At 41.5% G+C, this 22,518-nt stretch overlaps 2 protein-coding genes and 1 long non-coding RNA gene across 4 annotated transcripts; 2 read left to right on the forward strand and 1 right to left on the reverse strand.

Moving 5' to 3' along the window:
• Positions 1–106: 106 nt before the first annotated feature.
• On the reverse strand, positions 107–19,089 carry LOC146516178 (group XIIB secretory phospholipase A2-like protein). The gene is made up of 4 exons (XM_085162790.1): positions 18,756–19,089; positions 16,048–16,136; positions 13,527–13,692; positions 107–13,397 (listed from the first exon to the last, which is right to left on the reverse strand). Exons 1-4 carry the CDS (start codon positions 19,021–19,023, stop codon positions 13,279–13,281), a joined length of 642 nt encoding a protein of 213 aa, XP_085018916.1. The 5' UTR covers positions 19,024–19,089; the 3' UTR covers positions 107–13,278.
• On the forward strand, positions 496–9,589 carry LOC146516179 (uncharacterized). Of its 2 annotated transcripts, XM_085162746.1 has the most exons (6): positions 496–960; positions 1,322–1,459; positions 3,388–3,540; positions 3,716–6,133; positions 7,841–7,941; positions 9,451–9,589. In XM_085162746.1, exons 1-5 carry the CDS (start codon positions 496–498, stop codon positions 7,934–7,936), a joined length of 3,270 nt encoding a protein of 1,089 aa, XP_085018872.1. In that variant the 3' UTR covers positions 7,937–7,941; positions 9,451–9,589. The 2 variants fall into 2 exon arrangements, with proteins under 2 accessions (XP_085018872.1, XP_085018873.1); XM_085162747.1 differs by lacking the exons at positions 7,841–7,941; positions 9,451–9,589 and adding an exon at positions 6,512–7,263 and having other exon boundaries at positions 3,716–6,184.
• On the forward strand, positions 15,309–18,909 carry LOC146516180 (uncharacterized). The gene is made up of 2 exons (XR_014874554.1): positions 15,309–16,456; positions 18,497–18,909. It is a non-coding gene; the product is annotated as an uncharacterized LOC146516180 (long non-coding RNA).
• Positions 19,090–22,518: the final 3,429 nt, after the last annotated feature.

Here is a 22,518-nt window from a genome sequence, read left to right on the forward strand (position 1 = left end):
TTTCTACCGAAACGTCATTAATGTTGGAGTTTCACTGTTCTTGGTCCGAGTGGCTCTTAGCTTAAAAATGAAAAATCTTTCCACGATGTAAAAGAAGAAGCTCTCGTTTTCCACGGCAATAGTAGGTGACCAGTCGGTTGTTTTTTTTTATAGCAACGATGCTAAGTTGTGTAAACACCTTACAGTATGTTAGACCGACTGTCCACACGTTAACGAGTGTGATGTGACGGCTGCCGGGTTTGGTTGTTACTTGGTTACTTTGGTTGGCTCTGTGTTTGCTCATTAGGAGCGTTCGTGTAAGCTAACGCTGAGGGTTTTGCTGTGAAACTGTGAAATAAGCATAAAGACAACATGAAAGCTCGAAGCTAGTCTTTGTGTTTACATTATGGGAGGATGTAATGGCTTCACAATATACATACACATCTATCTTTACCCATACTTGCTGCATATTTCTTACTTACCGTTTCTGCTTTAGACACTTGGAGAGACTGCAGAATGAATCAACGGGAGTGGAAAGATGCTGTCCACAGACTCCAGAGACTTCTGGAGCCGAGCCGCCACAGCATGGGGAATGCCTCCAGAGGTTACAGAGAGTGGGACACTTACCATGAACACTCGAGATATACTGTTCCTGAACCACATAGGAGTGATGTGAGGTGGAAAGAGCTCAGTTCTTCATCTCATCATGTTCATAGTAAAGTCCCAGAGGTGGAGGACCCGGACGGAGAGCCGCTGCCATACAGTGAAGAGGATGTAGAGCTAGCAAGAAACAAGCAGCTCCTCAGAGAGATGGAGGAGAGAATGCACAAGAAAGCTACACTCGCCATGAAAACGCGGTTTGTGGAGACACCACCAGGTGTTTCCGGTGACGAGCCTCCGGCTATGTGTGTAGGTCAAACTCTAAGAGACAGAGTGAAGGAGATTCTGATGCAGCGACAATACCTCAGCTATTTCTCAAAGGTGAGGAGCACTGAATAAACTCTCAGAGTAAAGTGTGTTTCTCTTTTTTTTTTGCACGACCCACCTGATCCCCTTAGAATCAGATGTTTTGGTTCTTTTTTTGTTTTTGTTTATTTGGATAACAAAAAATATGACCTTCATATTATAAATACTTGAGATTTAGATGAAGTTGGGTACATAGGATTTTTGCCTTATTTTTTTATACAGGAAATATCTACATGAGATTTTCAGTGCTGAAAAACACAGGGCCTAATATAAAAGAAAAGAAATGAAACCTCATCACTTGTAGACTCGTACTGACTCACTGTCACAATTTCAAAAATCTCGTTCATGTGTAAAGCTTTCTTTTTCTATTATTCAGGTGCAGTCGGCCAGAGAGAGAAGGAGCTCCTCCTGCCCGAGCAAAGGCGATGTGCTGCAGGAACAGCATCCTCTGAAGCTCAGAGTGAAGGTTCTAATGAAGAAGAGACACACTGTTGTACCACCTTACAGTGAACAGGTATGTGTTATGAAATCAATATCCTTAGTATCCTTATTTTCCTATTATATTGTTTTATGTACTTTAATAATGAAGGCTTGTAGAGCAAGGCCACTTTTGACTCACAAAGTGCTCAGCCAGACTGAAAAACAGGAAGTTTTAGTGCACAGGCATATTAATAGAAAAGAGAAACTTTCCATATAAGCAATGTTTGAAACTGTGACGTGTAAAGTACCAAAATAAAACCTATATGAGGCACAGTTTATGATTCTAGTGTTAGAGATCCTGCAACTGGCGATCCTGCAACTGGCGTTTGAGCTGTGCAGGGGTCTCTCTCTTCCGGAAGATGATTGAATAAAAAGAAATATAGATGTTTTAACACACTATGAGTCGGTTTTCTCTGTTCTATCACGGGGACAAAAGAATCGGGGGTTAATATCGTGCCACACAAAGCCCTCACAGCTGAAGTGATTGGAACAAACATTTCGGATGGATGTAAATGGCCTGCATTTGTATAGCGCTTTACTCAGTCCCTAAGGACCCCAAAGCGCTTTACACTACAGTCAGTCATCCATTCACACACACATTTACACACTGGTGATGGCAGCTACATTGTAGCCACAGCTGCCCTGGGGCGCACTGACAGAGGCGAGGCTGCTGGACACTGGCGCCACCGGGCCCTCTGACCACCACCAGGATGTGTGTGAATAACAGTGTTTTCCCCCAAATTACAATGTGTTTGTGGTGTTAGTGTTTGTTTGTGACAAAGGCGTTGTCCTGGTTTGTGATTTGAGGTGAGACAAACGGCTGCAGAGTCCCAGTGAGGTGCGTCAAAACAATGATTTTATTGAAACACATATCTGGGAAGCTGAGCACGATCACCAAACAGCTTCGATCTTCCTAGAACAATAAATGAGTAGTCATATATATAACATAATTGATGACGAGCATAATGTGTCAAAGCAGATAACAAACATGCATCAGTTCCAGTAATTCCAAGCTTGGACACATTCTAAAAAAGAACAGTTCCTTCCTCTTGTTCCTCCGCCACCACCAGATGCTTCCTGTTATCCTGCTTCACTTATCTGTGGAAATTAAACTGTCACGTACGCAGGTAAAACAACTTGGCAGTTTCGAGCAAAACAAGTCTAGATACTGTGTATGTGTACAGGCAGCCTATGTGTCTTGACCTCAGTGCATGACCCATTCTGAGTCATCTGTTACCAGGCAGATGCCAATAAAGCAGGCTGCTGAGTGCACACAGGCCTGTACTCCGTTTACAGGTTATATATGGTGTACTGTATTGTAAGCATGTATGCAATCCTTTCCTTAGCTCGATAGGTTCTCCAATTGATCGGCCAGACTCGCGCTGACCGAAGCTTCAGACCATTATCAATTAACTGACCGGGCTTCAACTCTTTAATTAGCACAAAATGCAATATGTGTATAACATGATTACAGTTGCACCTGCAATGAAAGATTATTATGTGATTATGCTCACACCTGAAATACAAACTTTAATGTAACATCAACAGCTTCAATAAATGCTCAGATGAAATGATAAGTAATGCAACAGTAATAATAATGGTTATGAATAGTAACAGTAAAATAATATTCTAATCTCCACAGCGTTCAAGGTGCCTCTGTAACAGAGGAATAACCAGCTGCTGTTACTGTACGGTCCTTATGTTGTTGATCCAGCAGTTAACAGTCTTTCTGTTGTGTCATGGCAATGAAGTAGTAAATGCTAATGTTATCTTTTGTCTTAGCATTATTAATGTGCTATAAAACGCTGAAATATGGCCGTTATCTTTTGAGTGGCTGATGATTTGGAAGTGCTGAGAACAATTTCAGACGTGTTTACCTGAGACCTGGATCATGGCAGCATCTGAGCTTCTCACCACGAATCTGCTGGTTCAACAGTAAAGTGAATTTCTGACCTTTGTCAGGGCCCTGACGTTGCGTGGCCTCCTTCCAGCCCAAGCGTTACATCACCAGCTAAAAGAGAGGACGTCATCAACAAGGGTTTCGAGTGCTTCCTCAGCGTGCTCAACAAAGGAGTCGACATCAACTTGCTCAAACCTGAGGATGACTGTGGCGAGGTTGTACAGTCGATGCTTTTCTGCTTTTTCTTTGTATTTCAACCACACCATACCTCCACTTACATGCAGTATTAAATGAATGAATCATAAAATAAGAAGAAGCTTTGATCAACATGAGAATGCTTTACTTTTCTACTCTGAGTAATGACACAGTAATCTCTTTTTTCCTTCTCAGGTCCCCGGTGTGTCACTGCCACCTCTCGGCCGAAGCATTTCTTCACCAGCAAAGGATGAAAATAATGTCAACAAGGGTTTTGAGCGCTTCCTCAGCATCCTCAACAAAGGCGTGGACATCGAAATGTTTAACAAGATTATGAGCAATGATAGAGACGATCTTCCTTTTGGTGAGGAGCCCCTGAACATTCAGATCCCTGACATGGAGAGCAAATCAGATCCACCCTTTAGGACTGAGAAGCAACAGCTGGATAGTGGAGCTTCGCTGCTGGGCCTCAGACAGCCCAGTGAAAGTATACTCAGCATGGACAATGACATTGAGCCGAGCTTCACCCAGAGAAAGGAAAGCCAACGGTTGTTTAGTGGTGCCTCACTGCAAGGTCTCAGCCCACCCAGTGAAAACCAGTGCTCACACAGTAGAGCCATTCTGTTGCTCAACCACGCCAGTGAAAGCCAACAGTTAAATACCGGAGCCTCACTGTCAGGCTTCAGCCTACCTAGTGAGAACCAGCACTCAAAAACTAGACCCATTCTTCTAAGTCACAGATGGGAAAGTGAGAGCCATCAATCGAAGAGCGGATCTTCACTGAAGGATCTCAGTCAGAAAAATGAGAGTCTACTCAGTACAGCCAATGAAGGTGAACCGGGCCTCAACCAGGCAAAGGAAAGCCAACGATTAAATACCGGAGCCTCGCTGAGAGGCTTCAGCCAGTCCAGTGAAGGTACTGGCAGTGGTGCTCCACAGCCTGGACTCAACAAAGCCAAAGACAGTGTGCGGTCAGACAGTGGAGTCCAGCTGACGGGCCTCAGCCAAGCCTATGAAAGCCAACAGTTAAATACTGGAGTCACGTCACCCAGTGAGAACCAACTCTCAAACACTAAGCCCATTAGGCTAAACCTCAACTGGGCAAGCAAGAGCCAGTCGTTGAAAAGTGGACCCTTGCTGAAGGGTCTCAACCAGGACAGTAAGAGCCAGCATTTAAAGAGTGGTGCCCTAATTCCCGGGCTCGGTGATGACAGTGACAGCGAGTCGAATGGTAGAAACCTGCTGGCAGGCCTCAACAAGACCAACAGTAGAGAGAAAAAGACTGACTCGTCTACTCGAGGGAGGCTCTTCTTACCTGGTGAGGAGGAGGAGAAGAAGAAGAGCAAAAGAGACCACAGTTTGGGCTCTAGTAATCGATTAAAGTCTCCAGTGGCACTGAAGAAGAAGAAGGAGGAGGAAGAAACCTCATCGGTGAGTGAGCAGCATGAACAGCTGCAGAGCATTCTTAAAACTCTGGGATGGAACCTGGACGTGGACGAGCTGAGCAAACTGGCAAACCGCACTCAGGAGAGGCTGTGCGGGAGAAAAAACGAACGCGTGAACAGCAAAGAGGAGCACGAGAGGCGCCAGAAGCAGTCTCGTGACCGAGATCGCAGGAAGTCCTCATCAGGCTCTCCTCTGCGGAGCAGCAAAACAGACCAGAGTCAGGAGAGAATGCACGGGAGCAAGAGCGAAGGGAGGGCGAGGAAGAGCGAAGGGAGGGCGAGGAAGAGTGAAGGGAGGAGGAGGACTGACAGCAGAGGGGAGGACGAGACGCAGCAGAGGCGCTCTCTTAGAGATCACAGAAATTCCTCGTCCTCATCTTCCTCCAGGTCAGCCTCTAGAAGCCCGAGCCCCTCATGCCGTCGACGCTCTCGCAGCAGAGATTTGAAACGGAGGCGGGAGGCCGAACGAAGCCGCTCGCGAGAAAGAAGCAGAGAGAGACTGAAACACAGAGATCAGTGGAACAGCAGAGAAACACCGAGGGACAGAGAGCGAAAAGACTCAAAACAGTTTTCTGCTTATCCATATTCACAAAATCCCGTGTTTCCTCTTCCTGCTGCTTCTCCATATCCAGACTACATTTTGTCTCAGTACTCGCATTTTGCTCTTACCCAGAGTGGCCACTACAGCGGTGCTACAAATCCTTACTGGTCATACAATCAGTACAACACTCCTCCCTCTCTTTCTGCCAGCAGCCAACCTTACCCACACTTTCCTGGCTCTGCAGTGGCACCTAACATGGCTTTCCCTGATCCCAGCCTTCTTACAAACAGTGCCTCATTTCCAAACCCGGACCTGTCTGTGAGCGAAGGCCAAGATGGGTCAGCCTCTGTTTCTCGCTGCCTGAGAGTCATCAATACCGAGCAGGCGTCCTCTCAGAGCCTCACAGGTGGACGCAACCGGAGACGGCATCGCAAAAAACGTATGATATATTTCAGGAATCCCATAAGTATTTTAGAGAACCACAATAATGCATTGAAGACACCACTGGCACCACAGGACTCAGAGGTATGCACAAAGACTGTGGGTAATGACCCCTGCACTGAGGAGTTAAAAGTGGAGAAGCCGCAGCTAACGGAGGAGGAAATAAAGGCGAACCTGAGGAAAAAGGTTGGTGTTCAGTCGGTTTGGCCAGCTCTTGAGGCCATGCCATGCTAAGAGGTTAGGTTGTGCCATTATTTGCCTTGCTCAGGTCTTCCAGGTATTTTGCTGTTGTTGATAATGAAATGTAGTGACTCAGAGGACACTGAGCACAATTACTTCAGTATATTTAATGAAGCCATGCATGCTGTTACCTTCATCCAGTGAACATTTTCAGTTAGAAGGGGTTCAAATTTGTTTTCTTTTATTTTAAATATATTTTTGACCCTCATAACTTCTTAAGTACAGGAGATATCAGCATGAAATTCTTAATCCCAGTGTGAGCATCAGTATCTTGGATGTGTCAGATTCTCACTGATGTGATATCTGTGGCACAGAGGAACAGAGCATTGGTACCATGGATGCTTTGTCTGCTTTATCAGCCCTAAAAATTTCATGTGTTTTATCTCCTGTACTTATGAATGTATTTTACATAATAAAATGCTCCGTATATACTTTAAGATTCTTCTAAATCAGAAACGTTTAGTAGTAAGATTGTAAAAATTTAGCCCAACTTTAAATTTACTTTAAATTTTGTTATGCAAAAAATGAAAAAAGATCTAATTCTGGGGATGGATTATAGAGGTGGGAATCACCATACATCCCACGATACGATATTATCACAATACTTAACTCACGATACGATATTATTGCAATTTTTTAAAATATTTTGCGATATTCAGATTCTGTACATAAAGGTAAACTTTATCAATATTCATTTTCTCTAATATCAAAGTCTCACACTCAGTCTTTCTCTCATTTCAGTTTTGTTGTTGACAAACTGAACGGTTTGTATTACAGTCTAGTCCAACTTAACTGAATCAACCATCTGGTACAATTATAGCTATTCTGAACTCTGCAGTTTATGAAAACTATGCAGCCCCTTCACCAACTGAAGAATTTGAAAGTGAATTAAAACAAAATATAATTTTACATTAAATAAAAAAGTTTTAAACTTAATTAAAATAAAACATGTCTTAAATTAAAATAAGTAAACTGTCATGTTTATTGCTGCCAAAAACAAGTTAAACACATTTGGACAGTGAAGGAATGTCAGGATTCTTGCTCAGAAAAAGGATCAACATGCTCTGAAGTCAGAGCACAAAAACCTTTTTTGTAACAAAATATCGATTTCTGCTGTTCCTGTATCGATACATTATTAGCAAACAAAATATCACGATGCTACAAAGTATCGATTTTTCCCCCACCCCTAATGGATTATTACTTTATTTTTTTCTTTACTAAAACTAAAACTGTAGGAAGCTCAAAGTATTTCTTTGATGTGTGTTTTTGGTCTGAGGATCAACTTCAGCAGAAGTACTGAGTCTGAGACACTTAAGATGTGTCAATATGTATTTTAAGCATAAGCAGACGCTGTCACACGTCACTAAAATCATTTCCATTTTTAGAATTTTAAACATTTGAAGACATGACTGATGCCCTGCACGTGTAACAGTTGTCAATCATGTCATTTAAAACCTTAGATATACTTTTCTGAGTATCATTACTTCATCTGAATCTCATTTCATAATCCTGATCTCAGTCTGTCGTTATGTTTTACATTATCTCTGCTATAATCTGGAATCGTTTCCCTGCTTTATGCTCCGAGTTTCCAGTTGTGACAGCCGTCATCATCGTGTCATCATAAATCGTTTTTCTCTTTGGTTATTTTTCTAGCTTGAAGCTTTTAACCAGAAGGTAAAGAACGCGAGCCAGATGCCTCAGTCCAAAGTCATGCAGCCGGCAAACTCCCTGATCTCTGAGATAGACTGAACGAAGTAAGTATATTCAAAGGAAAATTAAAGGATAATTCCACTTCAGCCTGGCACGTTTCCTATGATTCATAGTTAAAAGGTTATTATGGTTCTGCATAGGGCTGCTCGATTATGGCAAAAATGATAATCACGATTATTTTCACTGAACTTGAGATCTCGATTATTTGACGATATTTATTTAACAATAACAATGTGTTGAATAATGACCTTAAAGATTGTCAAAAAATAATATAAAATAGTGTGCAAATACTGATAACAGTGCAAATGTTTGCAATATAAAAAATAAATGAAAAATGTAAACGTCTATGTATAGTGAACTTTGCAGTGTTGCTCTGTGGTGCAGCTACGACACTGTAGCAAAGTTTACACACTGTGTCTACTTGATCCACGTCTGACTCTGAACCCATAATGTTTCCACACCACTGAAGTTTTTTTTTTACCTCTTTTCAACCAACGGCAGTCACTCTCCTCTCCAAATAACTTCTGCTTAGCTTTCCGAGCTTCCCTCGGGTCCTCTTAATCAGCGGTCCCCAACCCCCGGGCCTCGAACTGGTCCGTGAGTCGTTTGGTACCGGGCCGCGAGAGTTGAGGCTCAGGTGTGAAATGTATAGTTTTCAGGGTTTTTATCGGTTTTATCGTTTACTCGGTTTTCCTTGGTTATTTTCATGTGTGTTATGAATAAATCTAATTTTTTTCGGTACCGGTACTAGTTTTATTTTGTTGTATTTATCCGCGACACCTTAAAGGCCGGTCCGTGAAAATATTGTCGGGCATAAACCGGTCCGTGGCGCAAAAAAGGTTGGAGACCGCTGCTCTTAATTGTTTTGACACGTGTTCGAAATGCAGAGAGGTGCGCTCGATTTGCCACACGGAGCAGCGCGAGAGTAAAGCACGAGGGAGGGGCTAATAATCGGCTCAGTCATTTTTGATGATCGTTGAAAGCCCAGATCGTAATCGCGATTAAGATTCGATTAATTGAGCAGCCCTAGTTCTGCAGGTTACGGTTCTCCATCTTTGTTTTTGAGCACTGGCTAAACAATCACACACAGCTCGTGCAGCGTGACTCTAATATTAAAGCCTGAACCATGAAATCATTTCAGAAATGTAAATTTGTTGAAATTGGAATGTTTGTTGAACCTTCTGTCTGTAAAAAAAAAAAAAAAAAAAATCAACTTTTGTTACAGGCGGCATATTTTTGCAGGTTATTGCTCTCAGTAGCATTGCATGTCCCAGTGCGGCTCCAGTTCTTCCTTTGGAGAGAACCAGCTCACTTTTCCAAAGGTTTACGTGCTGATGGTTACGTGCAGTTGTTTGCAGAACTGGGGTTCAGTTTTTTTAATGAAATTTGTTGGCTGCAAGTGCTGATTTCATGCAGCAGAGCCACTATCAGCAGTGGTTTCAGCATTAGCACAGCTTCAGTGAAAAAGAGCTGCATGTCTTTTTCTTTAACTGCATGCTGATGTAAATGTGTTTGATCGTGTCTGCTAACTATTTTTTTTCTCCTTTTTGCAGGCGTCTGTGTCCAGTGAAGATTTTTATTTTTTCAGCCTTGTTCACATGCTGAGTTTTAATTCTTCCTCCACATTTGTCCCTGACCTCTAACGCCTGACTGTCATCTGAAATATATTTTTGCACAGTTCATTATTGGTCTGCTTTCATGTTTTAGCTCTGCGCTTCTGTGAATGTCACCAGTTTTGTTTAACGTTGATTACAAGAACTATTTTTTGTAGGCCTTACTGTAGTTTGTTAATGAGAAATGTATATTTTCATCGTTAAAAAATGTTTCAGCCTGTACAGTTTCCAGTTTTACATTCACTCTGTCACACTAATAAAGAAATCTTACAAAAACAGGCGTGCGTGTTCATGACCCATAACTAACTGTACATTTACACAATATGGACAAAACCACTGGGCCACATAGTAAGTACATTTCATTTATATAGCTCTCTTCAAGACAAGAATCACTTGCCAGCTTCACAAGAAAGCATAAAGTAAAGTGTTAACTAAATGCAAGTCTAAGAAAAAAAAGACGTTTTTATTTGTTTCTTAAAAGAACAAATAAAAACGTCCACTCAGTCCACAGACCTACAGCAGCTGCACAAACACACTTTGAGACATACAGAGGAGGGTTGGACCTCTGGGGTTAGTTGGCAGAGTGTTGGTGACTGACTCCTCTCTGTAGCTTCACATGGTCTGACAGCTTGTGGCTGAGTTCCTAAATAACATAAATTACAACTGATGGTGGAAGGATCCTCAGGCTTTTTATAGAGCGCCACCTTCAGGTCTGTTTTTCACATTATGCTGAACATGGTCTTACATAAAGGAAGTAACCGGAGTTGTGTTCATGTCCGGGGAAGGTTTGAGTGAAACTTGAGTTACTTGGGAACTGGATAACAAGTGGCCTGAGATGAAGAAAAATCACAAAATTCCAAGTCACCCACATTTTAAATAGTCAAAGGAGCTTGCAAAGAAAAGCGTCTGGACTTCTTTAAGTTGCTTGAAGATGTTTCACCTCTCATCCGAGAAGCTTCTTGAGATCTAAGGTCAAATGGTGGAGAGTCCCAGATTTAAACCTAGTGGGAGTGTCCCCCCACAGAGGGGACCCTCTAATCGCCTGAGCCAAGGCATGAAACGTCTTCAAGCAACTTAAAGTCCAGACGCTTTTCCTTGCAAGCGCCTTTGACTACGATGACCTGGATGACTGAGAACCTTCACAGACACATTTTACATAAAATCTAGATACTGTTATCATCACAGCATTGTCGTGTTTGACCTGAAGTGTTTCAGCACACAAGACTTTATCAGCAAATTAAAAAGATAAGATGAAAACTGAGATAAATGTGCTTTGTGTTAAAACAGCGGTCTCCAACCTTTTTTGCGCCACGGACCGGTTTATGGCAGACAATATTTTCATGGACCGGCCTTTAAGGTGTCGCGGATAAATACAACAAAAATAAAACTAGTACCGGTACCAAAAAAAGAAAATGTATTCATAACTGTTACGGATTCAAATATTGGGGATGGATACAAGAGGAAAAACCAAAAATAACAACACTGGTCCGGCCGGGTCAAGTCAAACGATGATTTAATGAACACACGCGTGGGAGATGGACACCATACAGCAGACAGCATCAGATCTCAAAATGGTGGAGCCTTGATCAAACTCTTAGTGGCCCCCACCTAATCATAAAAGCCTAAACATTCACATTCTTTCTCACACAGCGCCTAAGCTACGACCTTGGCTCCCTGTTTATCTGCTCCTGCTGAGATGGGGCAGTATGCTCTGTTCTCTTCTAACCAGACAAATAAGGCGATGACTTTCTGCGAACAGTATTTCTTATAACTCAACAGTATAATGCATCATAAAACAATATCATTCATTCACAATAAATCAGCAGTCTAACGTAATGCAAATCAGTTTAACAAATGTAATAGTTATCACCTTCTTCTAATTCAGGAGAATAATGCAAACTAAAACTACATAATAATTCACAATATTTAATTAGGGGTCTAACATGGCATAAAATAATATTATAATCCAACATAAGAGGCCCGGGTTTGGGGACCGCTGTGTTAAAAGGACAAAGGCACATTTGACGTCCATTATGTAATTAAAGAGCCTCTGCACTGTGAGTGATAACGTAATTGCTTGATTACTAGTGTCTAATGTGATTGCATTGCTGTAATTTATCACTGCTCATGCAGAATCATATTACTGCCTGACCAGAAAATGTAATGTGATTACAGTAGCAAGTTACATCTAGCACTAATAGACAGTGTTGGGAAGGTTACTTTTAAAATGTATTCCATTACAGATTACAGAATACATGCCCCAAAATGTATTCTGTAACGTATTCCGTTACGTTACTCAATGAGAGTAACGTATTCTGAATACTTTGATTACTTAATCATCAATCACTTAATCATTATCATGCTGTTTACAACTACATGAATGTACTATTGCTGTGATTTATTACTGTTACTGAAGGTCCGCGGCTCCGAACCGTAGTAAAGGGACCTCTGGCTAATACGGTGGGTTCTGTGTCGGCTCGTAGCTGAAAACTAGCTTTACTTTGTTGTCTGGGTCAACTTTGCTAGCAACAGACAGAGAGAGGCGTTGAAAGGCTGCTCCAACGGAACTTATTGTTTTTGGAGGAAAACACGAACACGGTGTACAGTCGAGTCTTAATAGCTTACTTACAACTGGGCTCGTCAGGCTCTCTTCTTGGCTGCAGTGGTTATTATTATATTTACATGCTTCCAGCTCCCGTTTCTGCTCGATGACAGCTCGTACTTTTCCTTTTTCTCCCTCCCTCGCTCACAGACACATAACGGGTATGGCAGTCCATTCTCCCTGCAGCACGGACTACACTGCCTATGATGCTACATTCTTTAGAGCTATACCTGTAGCATTCTGCCTATTAGCTTAGCACAACAACAACAAAGGCCTCTCTCACCCAGGAAACACGCAGAGGGAGAGAGCGTCACCCTGTAACCATGGCAACCGTAACCCTGCCGCTTGAACAGAACGTAGCTGTCAAACAAAACCCAAACAGTCCTGACCCGCCACAATATGAAACAGGGAAGTACCGCCGTGTAATCCATTTATTTCAACAAAGTAACTGTATTCTAAATACCACCTTTTTAAACGGTAACTGTAACGGAATACAGTTACTTATTTAAAATACAAAATATGAGTAACGGCGGTACATGTATTCCGTTACTCCCCAACACCGCTAATAGATGTGTGAAAACATCTGTCCAGTCCTTCAGTGTGCAAAGCAAATGATGGAACGACAAAAGGTTTAGTGTTTGTTTATCTTTGAAACTGTTTTTAATGCAAAAGAAATCCAGTTCACGTCAGTTCTATTTAAACATTACCAACAGTCGCCTCAAGGCGCTTTATATTGTAGGTAAAGACCCGACAATGTTAGAAAGAAACTCCAACAATCGCATTAAAGCCTGTGAGCAAGCACTTGGTGACAGTGGGAAGGGAAAACTCCCTTTTAACAGGAAGAAACTTCACATACATACAGACAAAACTTCTCCTGTATTTTTATGGTTTTAACTAAGAGCTGACTTTGTCAGTAATGCGCCATCAAATAAAAGAAGGCAACACTCAATGGCAGCTGTGTGCTGTGAACTCCGTCATGTATCGTTAAAGACTGTTTTAAACCAACTCTACATGTACACAAATACAGTTTTCATAAGGAATTCAAAAAAAAGATAAAAGCAAGAACTTCCTAATAAATTACTCCACCTTTGCAACACCACAACTCAGAGCAAAATGAATGTGGTTGCTGCTGACGCTGTTTTATAAACACAGAAGATCCAGTTCATCTAAAGTTCGTCCTTCTCCTCTCCCGGGCAGTAGCACGCTGCCCTCTGGCTGTTCATGTACGGTCTGCAGCCTAAAGTCCACACTGTGTTGAAGAAGGTGTCTGCTACAGTCTCACATGCTGAGAAATAAGAAACAGGACAGGATCAACAGAAGGTGACGTACTCTGATTACAGTCAGAGATCAGTGATTAAAATATCACGAAGAAGAACATGACGGTGCATGAAAGGAAGGTGAAAATATTACTGACTTTCCACTTTGGACACGAAGCCGAGGCTCTTCTTGAGGTCCGAGCAGATGCTGTGGAGGCACCAGCGGAACTTTGAGTCGCAGCGATACTTGTTGGAGCCGCAGGTGTCGTAACACATATCCAGCTGATTGCAGCACTTAGTCATGGCAGGGATGCCCATGTCCATCTGACACACAGCAGGAAAGATCAATGTGTTTGTGTACAAGTGCAGGGTCACACTGGATAATGATCGAACATTATTAGCTCCGTCAGAAATAGGTTTGTTTGTTCTGAGATCAGCTTTTATTTGGTTTTCATCGGACGAATTTTTACAGCACTGCTGTCGCCTCTCTGTGTGGACTTTTTGTGGACTTTTTTATTACATAAACAAAGTAAGATTTCTTTAGTAAACACCTCAGATGCTTTTAGATTGAGTGCCTTTATTAAAGGTGGAGTTCACCCTATTTTTCCTCCAGTCTACTTGCATACACTCCTGTTTTTCCCAAGTTCTCCTGGATTTTAAAAGCATCTCACAGCCTCCTGCTTTGCTGTTCCTTCATGGAAACTCCACTAATTAATAGCTGTAATATACAGTAGGTGTTGGCTTGTATGCAGTGTATGCCTGTTTCTATACAGACGTGCATATAATACTTTGCAGACAGAGCCTTCCTCCTGTCTTAACTGCTGTCACTTCATCACTTCTTTACTTAGAAGACACAGTAAAGATGTAGACTTTAGCAGACACCAATAAATTAATGAATAATGCTGAACTGAGCATCATGCGTCGCTCGTCAGATGCACAGTAGGAGTTGTTTTCTTCAGTAGAGCTGAGCAGACATTTAGCTCCCAGAATCAATAAGCTAACAGTGTTAAAATCACAAGTCTCCTGTTTCCAGCTGTGCTGAAGTCACATAACAAGCTGGAAGCAATTTTTCATCAAAACGAGATTTCCTCCGAGCTGCACAAATGGACACAGCGTTGTAAAAGAACAGGGATAAGACAAAATATTAACTGTACACAGCTCAGTTATGGAACAAGTCACATATTTTTGTTTTATTACCAATAATACCCAGAAACCCTGCTGCCACCCAAACCACTCCTGGAGTTTGATGCATAAACGTGTGCTCTTTTTAATTTAAGCTTTGCTCTCTTGCTGTTTGTTCATCTGTTTTGGTGCCTGCCCCACCGCGTGGAGCTCAATCCCCCAAAGATATGTACGAGCAACGCACTAACAATGTTTCTAAAATCATGTCCTGGTTACTGAAAACAATAAAATGTGTAGAAACAGAGCAGAGGCTTCTAACGTTCAAGATTCAGAGAGATGCATGAAGTCTAAAATGAAATTTTGCTTGTAATGAAACTGTGACGTGTAAAGTACCGAAATAACACATGCAGCTCCACAGGTGTCTTATGTGTTGTTAATGCTAAAAGAGGAGAAACTTGTTGATATAATTCGTGCTATTAACAAAAGGGGCCACGGTATAAGTTAACTCTAGTTTATAGAGGAGCAAAATGAAATAAAGATGCTATATCAAGAACAGGTTATGACACAGGAAATGTGGGTTTTAAAATGAAGTTAGTGTTAACACACAGGAGTTGTTTTTAGGCAGCTTTTGGCTATGATAAAAATTACTTTTTGCAAGTACTCACCTCCTCATGCTTTTTGTGTTTAAGGGAATAAATTGTAAGTTGTGTGTCTTCTGTTTTCAGCATCTATCCTTTGAGGGTTTTTATGTTTTTTCATAGTGTTTTCCATTTAGTCGTTTTAAAAGGAGGGATTTTCTTTTATGTAATTGCAGTAATTGCTTTTATGTTTGAACTTAATTGATGAAAATGGTTGTTTTCTCTTTGATCTTTCAGTAGAATAGGCGCTTATAATGATTTGCTTGTGATCTATTGTGAAAGGTGACTTTTAGGTCAGAGTGGAGGCACTTGCAGCAGCGACAGTTTTGTGTACAGGATGTTGATGAAGGGAAAATATTGAATAAATGCTGTAAATGAATGCCACTACTCAAAGCTTACTAAAAAGGATATAAATGAATACTGCAAGGTGTATAAAAATAGTTATAACTGCATCTGAAATAAAAGGTTAATATGATAACAGTATGCATAAAGTTATCTGTTACATTGTTAAAGCAATGATTATACTGCAGATTATATTGTACTGATAAAATACTTTTGTTCAATCCCACAATTCCCCCTTTCGACCTCTGACCTACCAGAGGTCGACATATGTTGTTGTGTCACTCCTCGCCCCACTCAACTACTTCCACGCCCATCAATGACATCATGGACATTGGGGTCATCACGCCCGCTCTGACCCTCTCTAGCCGTCCTCTGGCTCAGCAAATCAGACAACAACTTCATGTCAAGACGAAGCTCGACACCTTTTCTGATTAGAAGCAAATGCTCATTACTCTCTATGGGGCCTCGATTGTCCTCCACCCAAACTCTGAGCGCCTTGTGAAGACGGATCCAGCTTTTCATAACAGTATTGATGATTTCCAAATAAATTTGCTCTAAACAGACAGAAGAGACCTACCCCTTCTGGAATAGGAAGACCGAAGAAGTAGGAGCTACATCCATTTGGTTCTGGCATCTGGTAGCCCGAACGAGGAACAGGAGCTTTACCTGAGGGAGAAATAGCAATTAATAAATAAATTGATCAAAATTAATTAAAATGTAGGTCATGTTTTGCAACAGGCCAGCAGGACTGTGCTGGGCTCTGTTTGATACCCCCGTGGATTTAAAATAGATCCATGTTTGCACATAGATGACATGTTGCACATCACTTGATGTTTGACCCAGTCAGCACATAAAACCTCTCCTATCAGAGTTCACAGTCCATTTCCAGGCTCAGATAACAACCACGACAAATATCAGCGTGTACGAGACCTTTCTGAAGAAATCCTGTTAGCTCCGAGAGAAGGAGGTGATTAAGACGTTATCAGGTGAGATAACTGACAGAGTCACAGAGGAGGATCTGCAAAAGCTGTGCGTACATACTTACTAACTGGGCACATTTGTAATCAGCTGATTTGTGTTTATTAGAAATAGCATAAGATGATTACTTGGATTACTGGAATCATGATCGTATTCATAAAGGGTTCAGTTTTAGGGCATTCTTAATTAAAAGAGCTGACTGTTCAAAGGTGAAGAGCGGCTTTGTTCAAGTTTTAAATATTAAATGCTTCAAAAAAGGAGGCAGAGTTTGTTTAAGACTGTTGTCTACTTGCTCAAGACAGACTCTCCAACATGCAAGAACGTGTAAGAACGTGGGGCGCCAGTCTGGAACAATTTCAGAGTAATGTCCACAACATAAAATCTTGAAGACTCAGATTATCATTAAAACATTCAGAGAATCTGGAGGGAAGGGGCAAAGCTGAACATCATCTGCTGTCTTCTTTGGGACAGAGCACGTTTGAAATGGACTGAGGCCAAGATAAAAACTCTTCTGTGGTCAGATTCATCAAAATGTGGCATTATTTTGAGAAAACATGGATGCCGTTTCCTCCACACTATAGAGGACAGGACCAGTGTTGGTCAAGTTACTTGAAAAAGTAATCAGTAACTAACTACTGACTACTTCCCCAAAAAAGTAATCCAGTTACTTTACTGATTACTTATTTTCAAAAGTAATTAATTACTTAGTTACTTTTTAAAAACACGATTTACAACCTGAATAGGTGATAAAGGATAGATCTTTCAGCCCAACTCCATCATACAAAATGTAATCAAATGGAAAAGTCTCTTTTTAAAACTTGTTTTATTAGTTTTAATCTTTTAACTTTATGCATCAAGCAAAAATGTAATTATCTGCAACATTCTCTGACTGGAAGAAATTTGTTTAACATTTAAACCTATTTTCTGCACATTCCAGCACATAAAATAATTTTTGTGTGTTTACACTCAGTCTTTCAAATAGATGCAAGTAAAACACAGCAGAAAATAAATAAAGTCAAAGACTAGCGGTCCTGTTACTCTATTTTCACCTGTAAAGCAGGAGTGGGGTAGGCGGAGGTTTACCCTGGTGCAGGTGTGCAGCGGTCAGTGGAAGAATCCGCAAGTTTCTCTGTGAGTTTCCCATTACGTCGTAGCTACTCGGTGCTTGCTTGGAAGTTTAGGGGTTTTCGCTGTAAAAAGAAGTTTTCTTCCCACGCACAACGGACACTAATGTTTTTGTCACTTTTTATGGAATCAAACTCAAAGTAAGGTCAGTACTTCCACGCTTTAAACGCTGCACGCTCATACTCTCTCCCGCACTCGCTATATGATCCATTGTTGATCTGCACACAGCTGTTGTCACGAATGTGGCACTTGCTTACGTCACTGTCATGAGACATTCTATCAAAAAAAAAAAAAAAAATCACAGTTTTAGTAACGCAGTAACGCAGCGCTCCTTCAGGAAAGTAACGGTAATCTAATTACCGTTTTTGCAATAGTAATCCCTTACTTTACTCGTTACTTGAAAAAAGTAATGGGATTACAGTAACGCGTTACAAGTAACGTGTTACTGCCCATCTCTGGACAGGACTGTCTGGTTTGTTCAGCCGTCAGTGCTCAGTCCTAAAGCCTGCATCTCTGACGCTCGGGTGCATCAGTGGCTTTGGATCTGGCAGCTTGCACATCTGGAAATGCACCATGAACACTGAAAGGTATCGACAGGTTATAGAGAAACACATGCTCCCCCATCAGGATGACGCCTTTTTCAGGGAAGGCCAAGCATATTTCTGCAAAACAACACTAAACCACAAGCTGTTCCAGCAGCATGGCTTCGGGTGCTGAACTGCTAACCTTTCTATGATTTTTTCCTGCCACCAAATTTACATGAACGTAACATTTTTCTCAAAATGTTGCATTTTGTCAGTTTAAAAATGTGTAACGTTCAGCGTCAAACGTTCTATTCTGAATATAACAGGAGTTTATGAGATTTACAAATCCTTCCATTCTCTTGTTATGTACACTTTACACAGCTTTTCAAAATTTTTCAGGATCGGGGATTTAATTTGCTGCTCATCACAGACCGAAGATGAGGGATGACATCATACAGAGCCAGCAGTAGAAAAAAAGCAGCAGCCTGAAGCGTTTTATATTTACTGACCTCATAATTTTAAACTCCAGTGCAGGTATCTAGCTTTGCTGTTTATCAATAATTTTATTTATGTATGCTTTTTATTATAAAGGCCCTACGATAATACAAACACAGATGCATACATGGCCTTATACCACATGTTCACCTAGCAGACCTACCATATCTGCAGCGGTATTGGCACACTCCGTCACGTCCGCCCATGAACTCCAGCATGGAGTCAAAGTATCCGCCGACGGCCTCAAAGCTGTCGCGGAGGGTCCCTAGTCCCCAGTCCCCATCTTCATCCCCTCCCTGTGTGCCATCAGCTGCTTGGCCCTGTGCAGGTGGTGCATTTGCTGGGTCTCCGGCCTCCTGACTGAGAGCGCTGTGGATGAACAGGCCCAGCAGGAGCAGCAGGACGGGAGCGAGAAGAGCCCAGCGGGTCATCCTGTGCTACAGGCAGCTCAGTGTGAACAGAGAGTTCAGAGAGTGAGGGAGCGACGCTCAGTGAGGTAATACTGAAAATGTCTGCGTGACCTGAACTTTAAACCTGACTCAGGGACGGCCTCATATGTGGAGGAACAAAGTCCGGCTTCTATCTCATCTTTTTAGCATATCTGAACTTGTGCTGTTCCTGTTGATGGGTGACAAAGTGTGTTTGTTCAGTAGCTCACACAAGGTGATCCAATCACACACATACAGACACATTAAACACGGGGTCTGGGGGTCTTCCTCTGGGAATTTCAGAGAATCTAACACTCACATTCCCTATACAACAATTTATATATAATTTATATATTTTCTGTATCATAGATGTGATAGAAATATCAGGAATATACTGCAAAGATGATCCTTCGACCTCTTTGATGGCTGTTTTACCAACATGTAAAAACATAATTTCTCTGTTTCCATGTTTTTTAAATTAATTTTGATAGATATACAGAAAGAAAATTAAAACACAGCAGCTGTCATGGTCCTGGGTCGGTGACCCAGCGCTTTAAGTTGATTATGATCATTTTTCTAGTTTATTCTGATTTTGTATTTGTTCTTAGGGTTTGAGTTGTGTTTCTATCATCCCTACCTGTGTCTCTCCTCTGTGTTCTGTTCGTGTCTCCAGTTGGTTGTGTAAAACAGTCTGTGTGTTTCCTGTTTTACTTTGTAGGTTTGTGTCTCGTTATGTCCATTAGTTCCAGCTGTGTCCCCGCCTGTCTGCCATCTCCTAATTACCTGGTGTGTGTATTTATACTGCGTGTCTGCCTGTGCTCCTGGTTGTGTCGTCTGTGTTCATTCCCTATGTTCAGTGTTGGGAAGGTTACTTTTAAAATGTATTCTGTAACGTATTCCGTTACGTTACTCAATGAGAGTAACGTATTCTGAATACTTTGGATTACTTAATATATTATCATGCTGTTTACAACTACATGAATGTACTATTGCTGTGATTTATTACTGTTACTGAAGGTCCGCGGCTCCGCACGTAGTAAAGGGACCTCTGGCTAATACGGTGGGTTCTGTGTCGGCTCGTAGCTGAAAACTAGCTTTACTTTGTTGTCTGGGTCAACTTTGCTAGCAACAGACAGAGAGAGGCGTTGAAAGGCTGCTCCAACGGAACTTATTGTTTTCGGAGGAAAACACGAACACGGTGTACAGTCGAGTCTTAATAGCTTACTTACAACTGGGCTCGTCAGGCACTCTTCTTGGCTGCAGTGGTTATTATTATATTTACATGCTTCCAGCTCCCGTTTTTGCTCGATGACAGCTCGTACTTTTCCTTTTTCTCCCTCCCTCGCTCACAGACACATAACGTGTATGGCAGTCCATTCTCCCTGCAGCACGGACTACACTGCCCATGATGCTACATTCTTTAGAGCTATACCTGTAGCATTCTGCCTATTAGCTTAGCACAGCAACAACAAAAAGGCCTCTCTCACCCAGGAACCACGCAGAGAGAGCGTCACCCTGTAACCATGGCAACCGTAACGCTGCTGCCTGGAACAACAGAACGTAGCTGTCAAACAAAACCCAAACAGTCCTGACCCGCCACAATATGAAACAGGAAAGTACCGCCGTGTAATCCATTTATTTCAACAAAGTAACTGTATTCTAAATACCACCTTTTTAAACGGTAACTGTAACGGAATACAGTTACTCATAGTAAGGGCGGTACATGTATTCCGTTACTCCCCAACACTGCCTATGTTTATCTACGTCTCCCTGTTCTGCCGTCCTCATCTGCCATCTCTGAGTTTCTCCCGCTGACCTTATGTTCCAGGTTTGTTTGTTAGTTTCACCCAGTTTAGGTTTTGTTCAGTCCTGCCCTCACTTCTGTTATTTTCACTGTAAATAAACCTCCACTCGCATCTCCGTCACCGTCTGCATCTTGGGTCCTCATTTATTCATCACTAGTAGGAAATTATATAAATATATCCTAAATATTGAAAGGAGATGTTAGATTGAAGTCTTTTGAAATTGTCATTTGTGCAACTATATGTAACCATTGCTTGTAAAATGTTTCTTGTGGCTTCTGTTACATCTATAAGATGAGAGAAGCTGTCTCTAATTTTCCGTTGCACATTTAGAAACCGCAAGTTCCTGTTTTTGAAAGGTGCACGACTGTTCACTTTCGCTTTTCTGCATGGCTCGTACACATGTTAGTTTGTGAAAGATCACACTCTGTATGGGGACGACTGGAAAGTTTGATAAAAGTCATGGCTTGTATGGTATGGCGAGGGGCCACACACACAAGCACATACAGACACTCGCTCAGAGACGCCTGCCTTAAACTGTCACGTGGATAACTGAACTGTGTGTGACTGGTGTCAATAAAAGAGGCAAAGAGTTTGTCAGGTCAGGTTTGGAGTCGCTTGGATGGACGAGTGGCAACACTTCTCACCTCGACGCTCGGCAAGAAACCAGTTGAGCTCTGAGTGTCTGCTTTGCTCGCAGCGACAGGTCTCTGAGACAACGAGGTCTGTGAGCATCGACCTAACAGGCCATGTGTCCGCTTGTACACCTGCAGTTTATTTGACAGGAAAAAGACACAGAAAACAAAGTTAAAGATAAAAGGGACTAATACATTTTGAAACATGTTATTAATATTTTAGCACATGTGTTCCTGCCCCCCTGTGAGCCTGACCTGGATAAGAGTCTAACAGAACGGCTGGATAGAGACCACCTCTCTACTTTTAAGAGGCTTCATTATCCGCAGTATGATTAACTGATGTTCATCCCTGCAACATACACTTTATTTAACAGTCAGTTTTCTTTAAAAACGCTGTTTTCTTACTGTTCAGTGCACTGAACAACATCGGCAGTAATTACTGAATATCTAAAAATATAATCAGTTTATTTAATCAGTTAATTTCATTTAAAACATTCAATGAATGCATTTTTATTTAATAGTAATGGTGTATTTGGTTACTTCATTTTGGCACTCATGGCTCTCCATAAAACAAAGAGAGGACTGTGACATTAACTGTAATGATAACTCATTTTGAAATAAATCACCAGTGCTGCCGGTGTGTGTGTAACGTCATTTGACTGTGATGCTTTAAAGCAGGAAAAAACAAATTTTCTTATTTCCACAAATTCCTCTCGTTTGTTTAATAAAACGAACACCAGGAATAATATTTAACATCTTTAAAAACCTTATTTATCTATTGTCTGCCTTTTGTGACTGAGGCTGCTCCTACTTCCCACAGCCTTTAAATACAGTATAATAGCAAAATCCTGACATGGGCGTGGACTTTGGCATTGAAACTGTGAAATGACTTGCAAAAAGAGAGAAAAGGAGACTGTGGCTCTGTTTGTTAATTGTGGTTTTAATTATAAGGCGGTGGAGGATGTGTCACAATTAAAATTCTTATGGAAAAAAAGAAAAATGTTAAAGCAAGTTGTATGAATAGAATACCAGGCTGTAGTAGAGAGACATTTAAGAGTTGT

This window comes from Neolamprologus multifasciatus, chromosome 6 (assembly GCF_963576455.1).
Source record: "Neolamprologus multifasciatus chromosome 6, fNeoMul1.2, whole genome shotgun sequence".
Lineage (NCBI taxonomy): Eukaryota > Metazoa > Chordata > Actinopteri > Cichliformes > Cichlidae > Neolamprologus > Neolamprologus multifasciatus.